General features: G+C 39.1%; 1 protein-coding gene across 1 annotated transcript; it reads left to right on the top strand.

Moving 5' to 3' along the window:
* Positions 1-12,792: 12,792 nt before the first annotated feature.
* On the top strand, positions 12,793-16,830 carry LOC100848815 (SLA class II histocompatibility antigen, DQ haplotype D alpha chain-like). Its single transcript, NM_001319889.2, is given in 5 exon segments — positions 12,793-12,921; positions 14,989-15,237; positions 15,685-15,966; positions 16,208-16,381; positions 16,533-16,830. Coding segments are annotated over 4 exon segments (768 nt in total). The 5' UTR covers positions 12,793-12,839; the 3' UTR covers positions 16,363-16,381; positions 16,533-16,830.
* Positions 16,831-22,320: the final 5,490 nt, after the last annotated feature.

The raw sequence follows: 22,320 nt of genomic DNA, 5'->3' as shown, positions 1-22,320 counted from the left end.
AAAAACTTCTTTAAAAAGAAAAAAATATCCATTAATGAGGGCAAATGCTGCAGTCCATGGGGTCAGAGAGTCGGACACGACTGAGTGACTGAACAACAACAACGAGAGCAAAAGTCATACATTTAACAAGGAGTCATTAGCGAAAATATTACAAAACTTTTCTAAGACCACAAAAGAAGATGAATAAGCAGGGGAGAATATGTTGTTCTGAGAAAAGAATATAACACATAGATATCATGATGCTTCCATCAAAAGCTACATGGGATATTGTGCTTTCAAAAATCAATATTAAAAAGTATCTACTTATATAAGGTTGCTACTCTATTGAGCAATTTTTAATAAAATAATTAGCTTTCTTTTCTACTGTATTGCTTAATTTTCAAAGCTGCTGTTTCTTTTTTATATTATTTTGTTTTTCTTATATGGAGATGATTTATTCCATTATCTCTGATCACCATATTAGTAATTACAGTTTGGACCTAAAGAAATAAATCCCAGAGACAGATTCAAATTACCAGAGGGAAAGAAAAAACTCATCCAGAGTAGCTTTACAGCCTTGTCTTGCTCAGCTCAAGTCTCACCCCACCACCACTTCTTGCCCACAAAGAAAACATAAGCTAAAACTGACAAATAACATTTGCAGAAGTTACATTTAAGTGGAACAGCGATGTGGCATTGAACATGTTATCTCCAGCCAATGAGGATCAGGTATAGGGTAACATCACTTGTCTCTGGAAAACAAAGTTATCTAGAGAACTCACAGTAATGGAACTACAGTGTACAGAAGTGTCTGTCTTCACAATAACAACACAATGTAATATGTAAGAAGCAAAGAATGTAACCAAACTTTACTAATCTATCTAACGTAGCATGAAGAGCTGAAGAGATAAAATATAAATCAGATGCCACTTGAAACTGTAAAATTAACAATGTGATTCTAAAAGTCAGTAGGCATGACAACTAAATAAGACCAATGAACACTTTATTAACTTCACCACTTGGTTTCTAATTACTGTCTTCTCAACTACACTGTCTAATTTTCAAAAATGTTTCCTTTTTAAGCATGCATTTCCTTTTTTTAAAGAGACAAAAATTTCTCAAATATTTCTGTATTTCGAGGGGATGAAACTTTTCCTAAAGTCAGTAGTTGGAAGGGACACACAAGTATGAACTAACTCTCCAGCCCTACTTGATAAAACAAAGGCAGACGGGACTTCATGGTGTCTGCATTTATCTTGGAAGTGAGCTGTACACTTGAATAGTGAATTTCACCTTTGTTCTGACTATAAATTGACAATCCCTTGTCACCTCACACCCAATCAGTAATGTCAGTGATATATGCAAGGTATTTGAGAAATACAAGGCTGGAAAAAAGCCTTCTCAAAAGTCTATGCTTGCGATTTCCCGGATGGTCCAGTGGTAAGGACTCTACCTTGCAATTCAGGGGACATGGGTTCGATCACTGGCAGGGGAATTAAGATCCCACATGCCACGAAGCAGCTAAGCCCACGAACCACAACTACTGAGTCCATGCACTCCACAACCCTTGTGCCACAACCAGAGAGTCCATGCATCACAACAGAATATCACAGATGAAGCAGTGAAGATCCCATGTGCCACAACTAAGACCCCACAGAGTCTAATACATAAATACATTTTTCTAAGTCTATGATTGCCTCATATGCCTGCAGCCTGGAGGAGGGACTTTCACAAACATATCTACCCTTTCCATATCAGATGTTCAGGCTATCACCTTCAAAAACTTGTCTCATCAGTCTTTCAAACTCCATTGCTAGGGTATTTTTTTTTTTAAAGAATTTTTTAGATGGATCATTTTTTTTTAAATCTTTATTGAACTTGTTACTATATTGTTCTATGTTTTGGTTTTTTGGCCATGAGGCATGTAGGATCTTAGCTCCCCGACAAGGGATCAAACCCATACCCCCTGCATTGGAAAGTGAAGTCTTAACCACTGGACTACCAGGGTATTTTAAAGAAGTAAACTTTTCCAGGTTTATGACAGCTTGTATTCAGTTTTCTGAAGGACCAAGAATCTCTCCTTTTCAGACGCAAAGATCTGAATGGTTCTAAGATGCTCTTTTTATTCACTATAATAATCCATGGGGTGGGGAGAGAGAAAACCAATTTACATATTATAGAAGAGTAGTTGCAACATCATCTTTTTAATGTGATTATGGCACTAAAGACACTACTGCTGCTGCTAAGTCGCTTCAGTCGTGTCCAACTCTGTGTGACCCCATAGACAGCAGCCCACCAGGCTCCCCTGTCCCTGGGATTCTCCAGGCAAGAACACTGGAGTGGATTGCCATTTCCTTCTCCAATGCAAGAAAGTGAAAAGTGAAAGTGAAGTCGCTCAGTTGTGTCCGACTCCTAGCGACCCCATGGACTGCAGCCTACCAGGCTCCTCCATCCATGGGATTTTCCAGGCAAGAGCACTGGAGTGGGTTGCCATTGCCTTCTCCAAACTCATTGCTAACTGGGCCATTCACTACCATGTCCTAAAAGCTCATGACTTACAGGTCACATGACCTTCTAGACTCAGAAAGAAAAAAACGAAGTTGGCAACAGTAGGAGAAGGAAAACTGTGTACTTGATCGACATGGTTAATTGAATCTGGGCTCTAGATTAGGCTAGAGACTTGTGCATGTCTCTTGTCCAGACTTTGCCCACTCAACAAAAATTAGATCTACAGGTCCTAAAGCACAGCCTCTATGTTTAAGTATCTAGATGACTCTACAAGAAAAGTGATTACAGTTCACTTGACAAACTTCTCAAAAATATCAGAGACATCATTTTCATAGGCTACTAATATTTTATTTTGAACTTCAACAGCTTGGCTAACACCCTCCCCACCCAACTCACCCCACTCATCCAGCCCCAACCCACTCTGGTTGCCATCAGTCTCCCAATAAAGAATCAGAGTTCACCTGAACTCCAGCCACATCCTAGGTGTTGTGAAATGCAAGGCATCTTTTAATAGTCCAGCCTGACACATTCATATACACTGGAGACAGATTCCTCAACTCTTAGACTGATCTATACCCATATACATTATCGATCAGAGACTGTATTTTATACTTATTTCTTCCACTAAGCAACTAAACCAGAGAATCTATTTACTTATTATCAGGGGGAACTTGAAGTAGTAAACAGTTTCGAGATAATGAAGCTTTGGATAAAAGAAGCTTACTATACCTTGAATATCAAGTTGTTGTTCAGTCACTAAGACATGTTTGACTCTTTGTGACCCCATGGACTGCAGCATGCAAGCTGTCCTCCACTATCTTCCGGAGTTTGCTCAAATTCACGCCCATTGAGTTGGTGATGCTATCCAACACTCTCATCCTCTGCCACCCTGTCCTCGTTTTGTCTTCAGTCTTTCCCAGCATCAGGGTCCTTTCCATGAGTCTGCTCTTCACATCAGGTGGCCAAAGTATTGGAGCTTCAGGTTCAGTCCTTCCAATGAATATTCAGGGTTGATTTTCTTTAGGACTGACTGATTATCACAACGCAAACTAGAACTATCATCTCCTTCAAGCCACCACCAGTATATCCCTCCACAAATCTGCTTTTAAGGAAAATGAAATATAAGAATATCCTGGAGTTTCCACTATCCAAAGGAGATTCAGCCTGTGATGCCTAGATACACCATAGATCAATTAATTCAAAATCTATGAGAGAGAGAGGATCTATGACCCAACCATCAGTATCTTTAAAGGTCTCCAGATGATGCCAGGATACAGCCAACTTGGGGACTAGTACTATAGAGCAATGATTCTCAAAGCAGTCCCCTCCACTCTCTGCCAAGAGGATACTTGACAACACAGGAGGCATTTTTGGTTTTAAAAAACATCTAAAGATCTGGATGGCTTTAGGGGATGCTGCTAAACTTTCTACAATGCACAAGACAGTCTCCTAACAACAAAGAATTATACTGCATCTAGTGTGAGTAGTTTTAATAAAATAAATGTTTAAAACTAAATTATAATTAAATAAAATAGTGCAGAGATTAGAAATCTTATTGCAGAGACTTGCCTCTGAAAGAGGGATCTGTAGACTTTGGGAGTTTGTTGGAAAAGCTGAATCTCAGGACCCATCCAGACCTAGTAAATAAGAATCCATACTTGAACAATATCCCCAAATGATTTGGATGTACAATAAAGTTCTAGAAACCCTGCTTCATAGCAGTGGTCTCAAACAGAGCTGCACATAAAAATCATCTGATGCTCAGACTCCTTCCTAGCAAGTTAAATGAGAACATATGAGAATACAGCTCAAGCATATTTTAAAATCTCCCAGGTAATTCTTACACCGAGCTGGCTGAGAACCTCTGCACTAAAGCTTTACAATTAGTCTACTTTACAATCAGTCACAATCAGATGGGAGAAAGACTCTTGAGCTACAGACTTTGGGATCCAAGTGAGCACATTAGGAAACAAACAGGGTGAGGCATCTGGTGTTAGGGCAGATGCAGAGTCAAAGACAGAACTACAGGAAAGAAAGAAGGAGCAGAACCCTGACCTCAGGCTACGGTGGCTGACACAGACAGCCTGATCACAAAGTCTAATTCCAAAACACTAAAAATAACACCTCAGCAAATCCTCTCCCTAATTCATTTGTTCCAGAAACTCAGAGCAAATAATTATCTGCTTTAGTCTGCATGTAAGGCTTCCCGAGTGGTTCATTTGGTTAAGAATCTGCCTGTAATTCAGGAGACACAGTTTCAAACTTTGGGTCAGGAAGATCCCCTGGAGGAGGATATGGCAACCCACTCTGGTACTCTTGCCTGGAGAATTCCATGGACAGAGGAGCCTGGTGTGCTACAGTCCATGGGGTTGCAAATAGTCGGACATGAATGAGCGACTAACACTTTCACTTTCAAGAAAGGATCATATTGTATGCTACTCTGGGAAAGGGAGGAGGGACAATACCAATTGCTTGTTTCTGATGACTAAAGGTGTTGAACATTTGTTATTCATCTGTTGGCAAGGTACCTAAAGTCTTTTATGAAATATTTCACTTTTTTTTATTATTGACATCTTTGTCTATTTATTACTGAATTATTGGAATTCTTGAAATAGTTTGGATACAGTTTATCAGATATATGATGTAAGTATTTTCCCCTATTATGTAGCTTGCATTTCAGTGGTGTTTCTTAAGAAGTTTTCAATTTCTATGAAATACAATTAACCAATCTTTTAAAAAATCAATCTTTTATGGTTAGTGGTTTTGCATTCTAAGTCACTGCCACCTCAAATCCAAGGATATTGTCCTGTTTTCTTCTACACACTTCAGTTTTAGCTAATAAATTCGAGACATTTTTGAATTAATTTTTTAATTAGTTTTAACTCCTAACATTAGGAGTTAGGATTAATTTTTCTGTACAGATATTAACTTATATAGTACCATATATTGAAAAGATCAGTCTTCCCCTATTAAATTACCAGGTACCTATATTGAACATCAATTGACAGAATAAAAGTAGTTATATTTCTAGACTGCTCTGTTCCATTTATTGATTTGTCTAAAGTTGGCTTAAAACTCAATATTCAGAAAACTAAGATCATGGCATCCGGTCCCATCACCTCGTGGCAAATAGATGGGGAAACAATGGAAACAGTGAGAGACTTTATTTTGAGGGGTTCCAAAATCACTGCAGATGGTGACTGCAGTCATGAAATTAAAAGACGCTTGTTCTTTGGAAGAAAAGCTATGACCAACCTAGACAGCATATTAAAAATCAGAGACATTATTTTGTCAATATAGATCTGTCTGGTCAAAGCTATGGTTTTTCCAGTAGTCAGGAATAAATGTGAGAACTGGACTATAAAGAAAGCTGAGTGCTAAAGAATTGATGCTTTTGAACTGTGGTTTTGGAGAAGACTCTTGAGAGTCCCTTGGACTGCAAGGAGATCCAACCAGTCCATCCTAAAGGAAATCAGTCCTGAATATTCATCGGAAGGACTGATGCTGAAGCTGAAACTCCAATCCTCTGGCCACCTGATGCAAAGAACTGACTCATTTGAAAAGACCCTGATGCTGGGTAAGATTGAAGGCAGGAGGAGAAGGGGACAACAGAAGATGAGATGGTTGGATGGCATTGCTAACTCAATGGACATGAGTTTGAGTAAGCTCCAGGAGCTGGTGATGGACAAGGAAGCCTGGCTTGCAGCAGTCCATGGGGTCACAAAGAGTCAGACATGACTGAGCGACTGAACTGAATCTTATGCTAATACTAAGTTGTCTTTTTTATTGTAATAATATACTTTAATCCAGTATATACAAAATACTATCATTTCAACATACAAGGAGTTGTTGTTCAGCTGCTAAGTCCTGTCCAACTCTTTGCTACCCCAGTCTTCCCTGTCCTTCACAATCTTCTGGAGCTTGCTCAAACTCATGTCCATTGAGTCAGTAATGCTATATAACCATCTCATCCCCTGTCATCCCCTTCTCCTCCTGCCTTCAATCTTTCCCAGGATCAGGGTCATCTCCAATGAGTCAACTCTTCGCATCAGGTGGCCAAAATATCAGAGCTTCAGCTTCAGCATCCATCCTTCCAGTGAAAATTCAGGATTGATTTCCTTTGGGATTGACTGGTTTGATCTCCTTGCAGTCCAAGGGACTCTCAAGAGTCTTCTCCAACACCACAGTTCAAAAGCATCAATTCTTCAGCTCTCGGCTTTCTTTATGGTCCATCTCTCACATCTTTAATGACTACTGGAAAAACTATAGCTTTGACTATCCAGACCTTTGTCAGCAAAGTGATGTCTACGCTTTTTAATACACTGTCTAAGTTTGTCATAGCTTTTCTTGCAAGAAGCAAGTGTCTTTTAATTTCATGGCTGCAGTCACTGTGTACAGTGATTTTGGAGCCCAAGAAAATAAAATCTGTCATAGCTTCCACTTTCTCCCCTTCTATTTGCCATGAAATGATGGGACCGGATGTCATGATCTTAGTTTTTTTTAATACTGAGTTGTAAGCCAACCTTTTCACTCTTCTCTTTAACTCTCATCAAGAGGTTCTTTAGTTCCTCTTCACTTTCTGCTATTAGAGTGGTATCATCTGCATATCTGAGGTTGTTTTTATTTCTCCTGGCAATCTTGATTCCAGCTTGTAATTCAACCAGCCCTGCACTTCACATTATGTTTTATGCATATAAATTAAATAAGCAGGGAGACAATATACAACTTGCCATAGTCCTTTCCCAATTTTGAATCAGTCAGTTGTTCCATGTATGGTTCTAATTATTGCTTCTTGACCCGCAAACAGGTTTCTCAGGAGACAGGTAGGGTGGTCTGGTATTCCCAACTCTTTAAGAATTTTCCACAGTTTATTGTGATCCACACAGTCAAAGGCTTTGGCGTAGTCAATGAAGCAGAAGTAGGTGTTTTTCTGGAATTCCCTTGCTTTTTCTGTGATCCAGTGGATGTTGGCAATTTGATCTCTGGTTCCTCTGCCTTTTGTAAACCCAGCTTGTATATCTGGAAGCTCTCAGTTCACATACTGTTGAAGTCTGTGCTGTGCTGTGCGCTAAGTAGCTTCAGTCATGTCCAACTCTTTGTGACCCAGTGGACTATAGCCAGGCTTCTCTGTCCATGGGGATTCTCCAGGCAAGATTACTGGAGTGGGTTGCCATTTCCTACTCCAGGGGATTTCTCGACCCAGGGATCAAATTGGTGTCTCTTATGTCTCTTATGTTGGCAGGTGGGTTCTTTACCACTACCAACACCTGGGAAACACTTGTTGAAGCCTAGCTTGAAGGATTTTGAGCATAAACTTGCTTGCATGTGAAATGACTGAAACTGTGTGTCAGTTTGAACATTCTTTGGCATTGCCTTCCTTTGGGGTTGAAACGAAAGCTGACATTTACCGGTCCTATGGCCACTGCTGAGTTTTCCAAATTTGCTGGCATATTGAGTGCAGCACTTTAACAACATCAACTTTTAAGATTTGAAATAGCTCAACTGGAATTCCATTACCTCAACTAGCTTTGTTCAATAGTATTGCTTCTGAAGGCCCACTTCACTTCACACTCAAGGATGTCTGGCCCTAGGTGAATGACCACACTATCATGGTTATCTGAGTCATTAAGACTTTTTTTTGTATAGTTCTGTGTATTCTTGCCACCTTCTTAATCTCTTCTGCTTCTGTTAGGTTCTTACCATTTCTGTCCTTTATTGTTCCTATCCTGGCATGAAAATGTCCCTTGATACCTCCAATTTTCTTGAAGAATATTTGTCATTATATAGTGGCTCTCATTTGAGCATACTTGCTATGTTCCAGGCACCAGACTGTATTTAAACCTTATTATTTATATGTATTTATTTCATTTTATCCATATTAACTATCATGTAATAGTTTTCATCCCCTTTTTATGATATAATATCCTAAGGCTATATTTTGAGTGACTTGTCCAAGATGACAGGTAACAAAATCAAAAACATTATTGAACACTTATACAAAGCCCATCTTCTTTTTTACCTTACTACTCTGAACTCTGCTGTTATTGTGACACATCTTTACTGCAAGATAGTAGAGGTTGAGATTTTTAATAAAATTTCACTAACCGTGATAACTAGGGTTGGATCAGGACAAAACAGTTGAAAGTCAGAACTGAAGAATTTGAAAATACACAGCTTCTTAGAGAATGTTATAAATGTTAATTAGAAGTAACATGAGTTCTACCTAAGTAATTTCTTAGTGGGAGACCAAAGATATAAGTTACAATGACACATTCCATTTACATTTCCAATTTTAGGTATTAAATCCATAGCAGGAAATTTTTAGGAAAATTATTGGACAAAATTAATATTTTCAAGGCAACGGCACCCCACTCCAGTACTCTTGCCTGGAAAATCCCATGGACAGAGGAGCCTGGTAGGCTGCAGTCCTTGGGGTCGCTAAGAGTCGGGCACGACTGAGAGACTTCACTTTCACTTTTCACTTTCATGCATTGGAAAAGGAGATGGCAACCCACTCCAGTGTTCTTGCCTGGAGAATCCCAGGGACAGAGGAGCCTGGTCGGCTGCCGTCTATGGGGTCACACAGAGTCGGACACGACTGAAGTGACTTAGCAGTAGCAGCAGTGCAATTTTTATTTCCACCATTGATTTATGAAAAGGGTCTTTTATTTTGCTCTTAGACAAAGGTGGCAATTGGTTTTTGTCAAAGTGGTATACCATTCCTCTATCTGAGTCTAATTCACTAGTAAGTTTACTTTATGTTAAAATTATGACCTGAAGACCAGTCTCGGGTCTTAAAATTAAGACCCGAGACTGGTCTTCAACTTCCCACCCAAGATACAATTCTGATCCTGAGGTTTAACATCCTAACTTCCTAATTTGAGTTGTATTTTCTAACTATAGTGTTAGTAGGTGAAATTCTGACGCACCATCAAGAAAACTTCTGACCATTTGCTAAATCAAAATTGATTTCTGTAAAATGTCAAGCAGGTAAATCAAGATACAGAAAAAAAAAAAAAACAGAGAGAGAGAGAGAGGGAGAGAAATATGTTATTTACTGCATAGAAAGGAGGATGCTGTGGTAAAAAGAGCATACCTCAAGTAGAACCTGAAAATTTCTCCTGATCCATCCATAACAGAAGAGACTAAAAAGAACGATTAAACCACCTATAGGGTCAAATGTCTATCCTAAATATGTTAGGACATTGTATTCTGAAGTCACACAGGTGACCCCTCCCTACTCATTGTTCGCCCTTGCCACTTTTCAGCTCTGCACTCACCAGTTGTGTGACCTTGGACAAATACTTTCAATTTTATGAAGTTCAGTGTTCTCCTTGTCAAATGGAGATGATATTAATATTAATGTATTACTGCTGCTGCTGCTGCTAAGTCACTTCACTTGTGTCCGACTCTGTGCGACCCCAAAGACCGCAGCCCACCAGGCTCTGCCGTCCCTGGGATTCTCCAGGCAAGAACACTGGAGTGGGTTGCCATTGCCTTCTCCATTGCGTGAAAGTGAAAAGTAAAAGTGAAGTTACTCAGTCGCGTCCGACTCGTAGCGACCCCATGGACTGCAGCCTACCAGGCTCCTCCATTCATGGGGTTTTCTAGGCAAGAATACTGGAGTGGCTTGCCATTGCCTTCTCCATAATGTATTACAAGTATAGTTAAAAACTCCTGGGAATTTTTCATTCCAGGTGCAGTATATGTATGTTCCTCACAACAATATAATGAAGTGCTGTTAATGTCTTCAGTCAAAGTCCATCAGAAATACATCCATGGATGAACGAGTTGGTTTTATTGCTCATGAACTCACCATGGAGAATCATGGGGTATCTTCGTGTGATGATGTTGGATTCAAAGAAGCAGAACTTTTTGGAGAGATCTATTAAGAGAATTATTGCAAGGAATTAGTTTACACAATGTGAGGGTAAACTAACTCACACGAAGAACCGACTCATTGGAAAAGACCCTGATGCTGGGAAAGATTGAAGGCAGGAGGAGAAGGGATGATAGAGGATGATATGTTTGGATGGCATCACTGACTTGGTGGACATGAGTTTGAGCAAGCATCAGGAGGTGGTGATGGATAGGGAAGCCTGGCAAGCTGCAGTCCGTGGGGTTGCAAAGAGTCAGACATGACTGAGAACTGAACTGAATTGAGGGTGAACTAGAGAAGTGCAAGACCATAAGGTGGGCTATTGTCAGGAAAGGCAGGCTGGAACTCTCAGCACAGGAACTCTCAGCACAGGCTGATGCTGTAGCCCACAGTGGAATCTCTTTTCCCTCAGGGAAATTTCGCTCTGTTCTTGAGACTTTTCAACTCATTGGTCCAGGCTCACCCAGGTTATCTAGAATAACCTCTCCTACCTAATGTCAACTGATTATGGACTTTAATCACATGTACAGGATATCTTCAGAACAACACCTAGATAAGTATTTGAGTGAATAACTGAGGACCATAGCCTTGGCAACACATGAAACTGACCCTTAAACTACTATAGGATTTAGGCTCGTGTTGGTGATTTTGAGGATGATTTAAGAAACAATGACTTTGTTCTCAACTAGATTCTGTCAGGAATTGTAATAGGTGGTGGAGTGGGGTAATTCTATAATCAGCCATCTAAGTAACTCTTACCTAGAAGGTACTGAGGCTAAAGCTGTAATTCGTAAAGAAGCAGAGGTCATTCATATTATCTAGGACAGAAGCATGCTTGGACACTGTTGTTCATATTTTGTCTGTGTCATGATTTCTGAGGGTCCTTGTTTTCTGTTTTGATCCATCCTGGTCACAGAATGGCTGTCTGATGCTGTTGTACAACATTGCTTATGTTCAACAAGAAAATACCAAAACCTAGCTGTGAGTAGCAGGCCAGCCCCGGGCAACAACAAGGCCTAATTACAAGCAGCTCTAGACACCAGGGCTTTTTCTGTCTCACTCTTCTTTATAGTCTTTGTCACTGTGAGATAAGACAGTGCTGAGAAACTGAGGAACATCTAACAGGGACAGGGTGATTGATTCCAAATGGAACCCCCATTAACCTGTGGCTTTCATAACACACACACAAACATAAATTATTTTGAAAAAATAAGTTTCCCCTCTAAAAGTTGTCTTTGACTTTAGCTTGGTCTAAAGTCAAAGGTCTAAAGTCATGGGCTTCCCTGGTGGCTCAGAGGATAAAGCATCTGCCTGCAATGCAGGAGACCCGGGTTCAATCCCTGGGTTGGGAAGATCCCCTGGAGAAGGAAATGGCAACCCACTCCAGTATTCTTGCCTGGAGAATTCCATGGACAGAGGAGCCTGGCAGGCTACAGTCCAGGGGATCGCAAAGAGTCGGACACAACTAAGCGACTTTACTTCACTCACTTCACTTTAGCTTCGTCCTTAGTCCCTCACAAATATCTGGAGTTTTGATATGGCAGGATAAATAATTCTAAAATATAGAGTAAAGGAAGAAAACTAATTTTCTAAGTCAGGACAATTCCCTGAATTCTACCCTCAGTATTTGAGTTGATGTACTTAATTATACAGCAAGTCAACAAGAATGTCCTTTAATGTAATCAATGATCCCCAAATTCCTTTAAATGTAGGTAGGTTCACCAAAATATAGAACATAAAGAATACTCAAGGCAGGGGAAAAATTCAAATGAAACATCACGCAGTTACTTTAGGCAGCACTATATGACCTTACAAGTCTTTTTATTCCCCTGAGTGCAAATACTGGAGCTTTTGAGAGCATGAGAAGAATAATTTACGCAACTGGATTTCCACAAGTAGAAAAGGCAAAGGTATTCCTTGGCTACCACTTGGCAGAAATCACTTAGATCAATTCAGTATTTAGAGAATTCCATATCACTATGGAAACAAAGAGAAAGACAGTTAACCTACATACAGAGTCAATGGAAAGGGGAGGGAATGGGACCTGCCAGGGAGGGGGAACAACTCAGGGAAGATTTCTTTGGAAGCTATAGCCCTGTTGGACATCAAATTAGCTGTATCTTCATCTATCCATGAGGCTGTTCAGAAATCCCCACCCCTCATCACCAGCAGGCATACACACATAAATGAGAAGATTCTGATTTAGTACTCTCCCACCTTTCATAGACAGATCCCTCTTGTCCACTCTGAGTGGAGGCTGCATCAGAACCAGGGGATTTCCCAGTCCCTTCCAGGCCTCTTAGTACAAAGTCTTCATCTGGCAACTGAGGTGTCATCATAGAGGATTTTTCTGATTGGTCAAAACCTAACCTGACAGAGTGTGGCTTGGATATCTTTAGAATTCCCTCTCAACTCAACCCACAATCATTGCTCTGCAACTCAGAACAACTGCTGAGACCACCTTGAGAACAGGATGATCCTGAACAGAGCCCTGATTTGGGGGGCCCTCGCCCTGACCACCATGATGGGTCCCTCTGGGAGTGAAGACATTGTGGGTGAGTGCACGGTTGAAGGATACGGAGACTGAAGTTAGGGAGCAGGGAATTGGAGGGGTGGGGGTGGAGGGGGAGGGGATTGGCCTAGAAATAGAGATTCCTGGAAGCATTCTCAATATTAAGCAAATCTAAAAGTTACCGTCATTGCACCTTCAGGAAATCAGGGTCCAGACGCACTCTCTCTGTTACCTGTGCTGTTGCATGCTCTGTTTCTGATATTGGATCCAGTGAATACATTCTGGAGGGCTCTAGGGCATTCACCACAATTGTCTCAAAGATTAGAGACGTTTTCACAAGTAGATGTTTTGTTAGAAAAAATTTCATGAGCTATTGCTCCCAAATTTTCTGAATAACTTTTGAAGTTTTCATGTATTTCTCCTAAAGTTTATATTGGGGTATATAGTTTCATGAATTATGAATACTGTGTGGATATGAAGAAGAGTAACTTTTACTTGGTCTCAGATCTACATACATTTCTATGCTGGCATTCTAGCACAGGTAGGTGAGCAAGCCCAGCTGAGCGTCTTAGACAAAGCATTTTACCACCTGGTTCTCACTTAATCTCAGTTACTTAATTTGTGTCACCTCACAAATAATCAAATAAAAAAGGCATATAGAAATGCTTTCCAAGTAATGAAGACACATAAATACCAATGATTATTCTTATTTTTAAATTATTACTATCACAAGTATAACTTCATATTTTTCTAAAACAAAGTAGAGGATATATTTAATTTTATTTTAAAATTAAGAACTTTTTGAAGAAAAATTTGGAGAATTAAATTATATTATTCTCAGTTTGTCAGCCCAAATTGCCTATCTTTCAGTTCATGTAATGAAGACCTGTATAAGGAAACTGGGCAAGCACAGGTTAATTACATGGTCCCTTAGGACCCTCTGCCTTGCTGTCGCCCTCTTTCCACCCGCTCTTCTTACATTTCTTCATCTTCCTTTCCTTCCAGGATCCATCCCTGGCTCATATCTCTATTGTTTCATAGACAGAAAAAGTGGGTTTGTAAAAACCAAAGTAGAAAAGCCAAGTGGTTTAAAGGGGAGGTGAAAGAAAGATTACTCTAACCTTCAACAACATTATTAACCACGGCAGCTATCACTCTAATTTTGTGTGGTAGTGCAAGTTTCACCTGCTTCTCCAGAGCACCTCCAATTTTCCCTTCTTCCTCATCGCACCAGAGCATCCTTGTCCACCTTGATTTACACACTAGGCGCAGTGGGCACAGTGCCGAGGGCCTGCATTGCTTGTAGGGCTCATAAAAATTGTTTCCTTAAAAATTAGAAGAAAAGCAGACTTTTAGAATAGGGGGAAATGCTTTAAATTTTAATCCAAACTGAATTACGTTTATCTTTGTATCATATGGCTATAAAATACATTTTTAATATTTTTATAAAAGGAGGCACTCACAAAAGCAACAACACTTAAGGCTCACAAGCCATAATGCAGCTCTGCTCACTGCTGATTCTGACTTCCCTATGGTTCGGCCACCTATGTCTGTCAGTCTTCCCCCAAATCTCTGTAATTCTCAAGAATAACAACTGACGCTTAATACACATTTTTGAGAACACAGCAAGCTAAATTTTGGGGATTCAAAGATGAAAAGACGTGATTTCTGTCCCCTAGAGGGTATACAGATTAGGGATGAAAAGAAATGGTGCAGGAAAGCAGAAGGACCACTACTGAGCAGGACCATGGATCCAGCTGAGGCTAAAACTGTAAAAGTGAATTAGTTCCAATTGACACAGTGGAGTGATGTTCTTCAGCAACAGTTGGTAGCCCAGGACAAGTATCAGATGAAAAGGATATTACATATATTCCTGTCTGGAAAAGGAGTCAAGATTCATGGTAAAGATAAGGAGGCTTTCTTGCAAGGCTTTTTAACTAACTGGACAACTATCAACACAGAGCGAAGAAGGAGCAGGTACTGGGAATTTTGTCTAGAAACTGGGCCACAAATGGAGCCCACAATGTTTGATAGTCAATTTCTTCTTTCACTTTGATTAATAAGGGTCTTTTCTCTATTTTTCCCTTTCTTGCTCCTCACTCCGACTCAGCTGACCACATTGGCGCCTATGGCATAAACGTCTACCACTCATATGGTCCCTCTGGCTACTATACCCATGAATTTGATGGAGATGAAGAGTTCTACGTGGACCTGGAAAAGAGGGAGACTGTCTGGAATCTGCCTCTGTTTAGTAAATTTAGACGTTTTGACCCTCAGGGTGCGCTGAGAAACATAGCTACAGCGAAGCACAATTTGGAGGTCTTGATTCAAAGGTCCAACTCTACTACTGCTACCAACAGTATGTGTCCCCCACTCTGCCTCTCTTTATTAATCTACCCTTCATACCAGGCCTCACTCCCTTTTCCCTAGGGATAGATACCCTTCACCACTCTATAAAACTCTCTCCCTTCCAAGGAGTCACCACATTTTCTCATGGTAATAGCTGAACCCTCATCTTCTGCCTTCTTCCAACTCACGTATTTCCATATGATAGAAAGATCCCTACTCCCATAATGCAATCTTTGAATACTTCATGGAGAGGTCCCACAGACCTCCCACTTGACAAGCAGGTCATCAAAAAACAGAGGGACAGGGATAAAGCAGAAGCAACACATGGTGCCTCCCAAACAGAAGGGAAGCAAGAGCTCCTCCACTATTAGACTGGGAGACATTGCTGGGAGGGCTCCTCCAGAGGCAATGGGCAGTGATATTCCCATTTCACATCTGTGCTGTTTCCTCACCATAGAGGTTCCTGAAGTGACTGTGTTTTCCAAGTCTCCCATGATGCTGGGCCAGCCCAACACCCTCATCTGTCACGTGGACAACATCTTTCCTCCTGTGATCAACATTACATGGCTGAAGAACGGGCAGTTGGTCATAGAGGGTATTTCTGAGACCAGCTTCCTCTCCAAGGATGATCATTCCTTCTCCAAGATCAGTTACCTCACCTTCCTTCCTTCTGATGATGATGTTTATGACTGCAAAGTGGAGCACTGGGGCCTGGATAAGCCGCTGCTAAAACACTGGGGTATGTACGAGTTCCACCCTTTTGGAACATTCTTTTCTCTGTCAAGTCCAGAATACCCTGCCTATTATCTGCTAAATCTCATGGCCCTAAAACTTCACATTCCAAGGGTGTCTAATGACAGACTTCACTCTCCTTCCTAAGCCCCATACCCCAAGTGTGTGGAGCCAACCCTTCCTCGCCCATCCCATCCACATGCACAAAAATGTTCTGTATTCTGAGTTCCACAACTTCACTTTCACAGAACCTGATATTCCAGCCCCTATGTCAGAGCTGACAGAGACTGTGGTCTGTGCCTTGGGGTTGACCGTGGGCCTCGTGGGCATCGTGGTGGGCACTGTCCTCATCATCCGAGGTCTGCGCTCAGGTGGCCCCTCCAGACACCAGGGGCCATTGTGAGTCACACTCCAGAAGGAAGGTAAGAATTCCTGGGGACATAGTACAGACAAGGGAAAGTGGGAAGAGGTTGTGGACACAAACGTGGTTGAAAGTTGCTAAATTGGGAAACAGCATGACAGTGGCACAGGAGCCCCCTGGAACCCACTGATCTCATGTCTTTCCTGTTGCAGGTGCAATGTCCATCTTCGAGAACAGAAAAAATGGATAACCTAGAACTATTTTCTGGCAAAGTCCATCGTGTACCTTCTCTCCTTCTACCCTCCTCCTCATACTTCTTCTCTGGGACTTAAGGTGCTGTATCATCTCAGAACTCACATACATTTGGGATTCTCCCCCTGACCTTCTAATTTTTTCTTTTCTCCATTGTTACCTATTATGGGATCCCTGAGATATCCCACCCAGCTACCTAATCCACCAATGACCCTAAACTAGTATATCCATGGAAGAAATAAATGCCTTTATGAGGTCTTTACTCTTTCCCATCTTTCATTTCAGAGCTGATTAGAACTATGGCCTCTTCTGCTTAAGGCCCATTTAACCTCATTTTCCAGATTGTGTTTCATGTCCAGTAACACAGGAGCAGCTTGTAGAGACTGATAATATTTTGGTATCTTAGCTGGAGTTAATATTTCTGTCTTCCTTTTTTATTATCCTTAACCACTGACACACACCCCAAATTCAGACATCAATGAAGGTAATATATACTCTCTGCCTTTGGTGAAGATTTGTTAAAACAAAAATACAAAAACCGAGAAGTAAAGTGATACTTATTTTAATATCACTTTAAAAATTTTGACAGAGAAATAAGTTGGGAAAAAAGAATTTTGAATCTCTAAAGTACCAAGAGTCAAAATTAGTTTTCAGAACTTTTAATTCTCAAAGAATTAGTGGTGATAAGAAAAACTTTATTCTCTCCCTCTCACACTTGAAGAGATAAGAATTATCTAGGTTGGAAAAGAAATATGTTTGTTAGGAAAACATTAGAATAAGACAATAAAGCAGGTATCTGAGAAGGACCAAATACTTTGTCCTTATTTAGGGTTAGAAGCAATGGGAAAATGGATGGATGTAGAATCCACAGACATATTTAAGAACACAGCTGCAGTTTGCTTCATGTCTTATGCGAATCCCTGCTAGAAAACCATGTAGACTTTTCCTGACTGGCATGTGTGGAACAATAGAGTGAATATGGCTCCAGGATGCTCCTAGGCAGATAAGCCTAAGTCAGGCTCACTGAATCTCGGTGCATCCCTGTTTGCCCTGGAGATAATCCACCAGTATCCTCAGCTCCTGCCCCTCACCCCTCCTGGCAAAGGGAAATATAAGCTTACAAGAGAAAAATCTCTGGAGGAACAGCTAGAAGAGATAATGTGGCAGCAACTTTGGGTGCCATATCCTCCTCTAGACTCACAGTCTCAAAGTCCTTGTAGTGGGGATGGATCAACAGATGAGATTCTCTGGCTGTCCTCAGTGTGTCCAAGGCCTCACTCTTGGGAGTGTATGTGACTTGACTTGGAGTCATTTTGCCCTTGAAAATTATTTAGGTTCATTGCCTCAGTCTTTCCACTCTGCAATTACTAAGTCCATACATTGCATTGCAGATTATTTTATGGAACAACTATGAAATGTATGAAACTGTCCTTGCCCAAGCCATCTGCATCAGTGAAGCTTAAAATGTGATTGGAACACAAATCCATTCCCTGAGAGAATGTGTCTTCATTCTTTCCCTGAAAATAGGTTCATCATATCATTTTTCTAGATTCCATATGTATGTGTTAATATACTATATTTGTTTTTCTTTTTCTGACTTACTTTGTAAAGATTTTTTTTAATATGTTTAAATCAAAAAAATATCAAACAATGTGTCTGGGAAAAAAGATACAATATAAACACCATAAATGATAGAGTAGATTTTAGTGCAAAGCAGCCTAAATCCAAATACAGGACTCAGCACTTTACAGCTAGGATTTTAAATTATAACATTAGGCAAAGTATCTAGCATTTCTGAATCTTATTTTCCCATTCATAATGTAGGAGTGGTAATACTTTCTTTGCAGAGTTATTGACAGAATTTGAATAATCTTGTTATATAGATAGTACCTTATACATAGTATAGAAATACAGAAGAAAACATTGTTAGTTATATCCATAGTTTATTTAAAAGAATGGATTATGTTATATGAAAATTGTTTTTCTGAGCCCTTTAATGATTTAGGAGATTCAAATTTGGAGCTATAGATGAATTACTTTTCATATGTTATTGGAGAATTTTTTTTCCTCTCCAAAATGAGAGGAGGTGGGACTGGCTTAGACTTAGAGAATAGACAGGGTATGGTGGTTAGTGACACATCAGTGATGAAGGGGTTGCTGAGAGAACTCGGGGCAAGTTGTAATATTTGACTTTGTGTTTTTACTCTCTAATAAAAGATATGTCTCCTCCCTATGGCCTGTGAATTTTTAGTCAAGCTATGGTATATGCAACAGATCTTTATCCATGCTTATTTTGAGGAAAAGTGGGAACTAGAATTAAAAGCTACCTCTGAGGTAGAAGCAAGAGAATAATTTAAAGTCCAGACAAGGAATTGGTAAATGCAAGGAATCTGAACCAGAGCTGGTCATGAAAATATAGGTAATGGAGCATAACAGATATTTAGGGCAATGAAACTACTCTGTATGGTGCTACAATAGTACATACATGTCACACAAAGCCACAGAATGTACATAAAGAGTGAATCCTAACGTAAACTATTGACTTTGCTAACGATGTGTCAATGTAGCTTCATCATTTGTAAGAAATGTACCACTGTTAGGAGAGGTTTATTTATTTATTTATTTTTTTTTTTTTTTAGGAGAGGTTTATAATAGGGAAGTTACAGTAAGGGCAGGAGATATGTGGAAATCTCTTTCAGTTCAGTTCAGTCGCTCAGTCGTGTCCAATTCTTTGCCTTCCATTTGATTTTGCTATGAAAATAAAGCTACTCTAAAATGAGTGATTAAATAAAATTAGATTGGTAATTTTCATCTCAAATGTATAAAATAACAATTTAAATATTGAAAGAAATGTAGGTCACCTAAAATTCATAAATAGGCTAAGAATTTTTTGGCAATAGAATTTCAAGTAAATGTTATGTAAATATAATGATTCATCAGCTAACAACCCAGAATATTGGAGGTAGTGTGTGTGTTTACATTATATGTGTTATCATAATATAGGGTTATATTGTATAGCATTACTATCAGTGTCCTGGAAATAGACATATGCTTTACTCCTTCCCCATGAGATGCTAAGGAAAACAAATTTCATGGTAGTTGCATTTTATTAAAGGCATTCATTCATTAAGTCTTTGTGTAAGTTTAACAGAAATAAAATTAATTCCAAAAAATAAGAGCAATATTTATTTTTATCAGCCACTATATGACATTACTATGAACAAAGATGGAAATCAGTCCTCATGATTTCAAATCACGTGATTCTTGAACAATTATTTGAATTATTTCAGAGTACATGCATAAAATAAGACTTTAATATTCAATATGCTGTTTTAAATTTACAAATTGAAAATCACATAAAAATACATCAAGTTTGTACTTACCACATACAGACAAGGATTTTTAAGGATTTAATATACAAATCAGGCACTTCACACATAGTTGGCACATACTAAGCAGTTAAAAAATGTTAACAATTTGCATTATTGTTATTTTCTGGAGCCCATACCATAAATCTCATGGTAAATTATATCAGAAGGATGCAACCAACAAGATTAAGCACATGGGAAGTTCTACTGGACAAATAATTCTACTTCTTCAGCAAATAATTTGCTAGGAAAAATAAAGAACAGATAAATTATACATTAAAAAATATATGGACCAAATGCTAAGCTTTGTTTGGATTCATATACAAATAAAATAACTTAAAAAATTCTTGTGAGACAATCAGAAAAACTGGAACACTAAAAACACTAAGGAATTATGTATCTAATTTTAGGTATGCTCATGGCATTATTATTTCTAAAAACTCATTACATTTTATATTTTTGTAGTAAAATATTTATGAATGAAATGATAAGATTCTGAGATTATTTTCCAAGTCTGCGTGTAAGATTAAGTAGATGGGTTTACAAAATTCCCTATGAGTTGATAATTGTTAAAGCTGGATTGCTGATACATGATACTATGCTCCCTACTATGGTATGTAGTTGAAATTTTCCATAATACAAAGTTTTAAAAAAAAAAAAAATTCAGCGAAAGCAAAAAAAAGTAGGCAGAGGGGCATTCTATTTAAAGTTATGTAATTTTTTAAAGTTTTCTTCAGTTTTATCATACTTAGGAAACTTGGAGTTCAGTTCAGTTCAGTTGCTCAGTTGTGTCCCACTCTTTGTGACCCCATGAATCGCAGCACGCCAGGCCTCCCTGTCCATCACCAACTCCCAGACTTCACTCAAACTCACATCCGTCGAGTCAGTGATGCCATCCAGCCATCTCATCCTCTGTCGTCCCCTTCTCCTCCTGCCCCCAATCCCTCCCAGCATCAGAGTCTTTTCCAATGAGTCAACTCTTTGCGTGAGGTTGCCAAAGTACTGGAGTTTCAGCTTTAGCATCATTCCTTCTGAAGAAATCCCAGGGCTGATCTCCTTCAGAATGGACTGGTTGGATCTCCTTGCAGTCCAAGGGACTCTCAAGAGTCTTCTCCAACACCACAGTTCAAAAGCATCAATTCAGCGCTCAGCCTTCTTCACAGTCCAACTCTCACATCCATACATGACCACAGGAAAAACCATAGCCTTGACTAGATGAACCTTTGTTGGCAAAGTAATGTTTCTGCTTTTGAATATGCTATCTAGGTTGGTCATAACTTTCCTTCCAGTATACAAATGCTAATCCAGACTACAGGAACCTCTCAGAAATGTAACCCTAAAGATATATATATATGCAACAAAGAATAATAGTAAAGGTAAGCAAAGTAATTTTCCCTTTATTATTGGCTGAATTAATCCCCAAACTCTGGTAACCTGATGATTAATTTAATTAGTAATGCAAAAATGGTTAGAACCAATGTTATTGAGAACATACAATTCTATGTTCTCAGTATATTAAAATAATGTGAAAACAGATATATTCATTGTCTTCAAAGAATTTACACTCCAGGCGAAGAAATATACACACATGAAATAATTCCACAAAGATATAATCAGAAGCTCTGAAAAATTTAATGAAAAATAAAAGGTAACACAAAATAGTATTGCACAGACACCATGTAAAATTTGGTAGAGTTTAGAAGAGACTTGAAGAAATGTATTTTGAGATGAAATAAGATGATGCATAGTAGGTAAAGAACAAAGTTAAGGAAGGCAGAGCAATGTTTGAGAAAATCTTACAACATGAAATAAAAGAGAATAAAAATCATTACATACATACAGAAAGTTCAATGTAAGAACAAATAAACTGAAAAAAAGAGCAAACAAAATTGTTTAAACAAACTTTAAAACTTTTCTAATTAGAATTATCAGAAGGAAAAAAGATACTGCATCTAATAAAAGTAATGCTTGCTTGCTTGTGCGTGCTCAGTCATGTCTGTTTGCGATCCCCTTGACTGTAGTCCACCAGGCTCCTCTGTTCATGAAATTCTCCAGGCAAGAATGCTGGAGTTGCCATTTCCTACTTCAGGGGATCTTTCTGATGCAGGGATCAAATCCATGTCTTTTATGTCTCCTGAACTGGCAGGTGGGTTCTTTACCAATATAAAATTAATAACGGGGGCTAAAAATGAAGAATTTAACATAAAGCTTGGAAAATTAACCAAGAAAATCTCTCTGAAATTAAAAAAAGAAGACAAATAAATGTAATATATAGAAGAAAAGATAAGACATAGAAAATACATTCAGGAAAATCTATTGTTACATCAAGTAACAGAGCTAGAGAGAGGAACAAAAAATTAAGATACAGTATTATCAAACC

Source organism: Bos taurus, chromosome 23 (genome assembly GCF_002263795.3).
Source record: "Bos taurus isolate L1 Dominette 01449 registration number 42190680 breed Hereford chromosome 23, ARS-UCD2.0, whole genome shotgun sequence".
In the NCBI taxonomy this organism is placed as follows: domain Eukaryota; kingdom Metazoa; phylum Chordata; class Mammalia; order Artiodactyla; family Bovidae; genus Bos; species Bos taurus.
The sequence above is the reverse complement of the archived record's forward strand: the minus strand, read 5'-3'. Positions and strand labels throughout refer to the sequence as shown.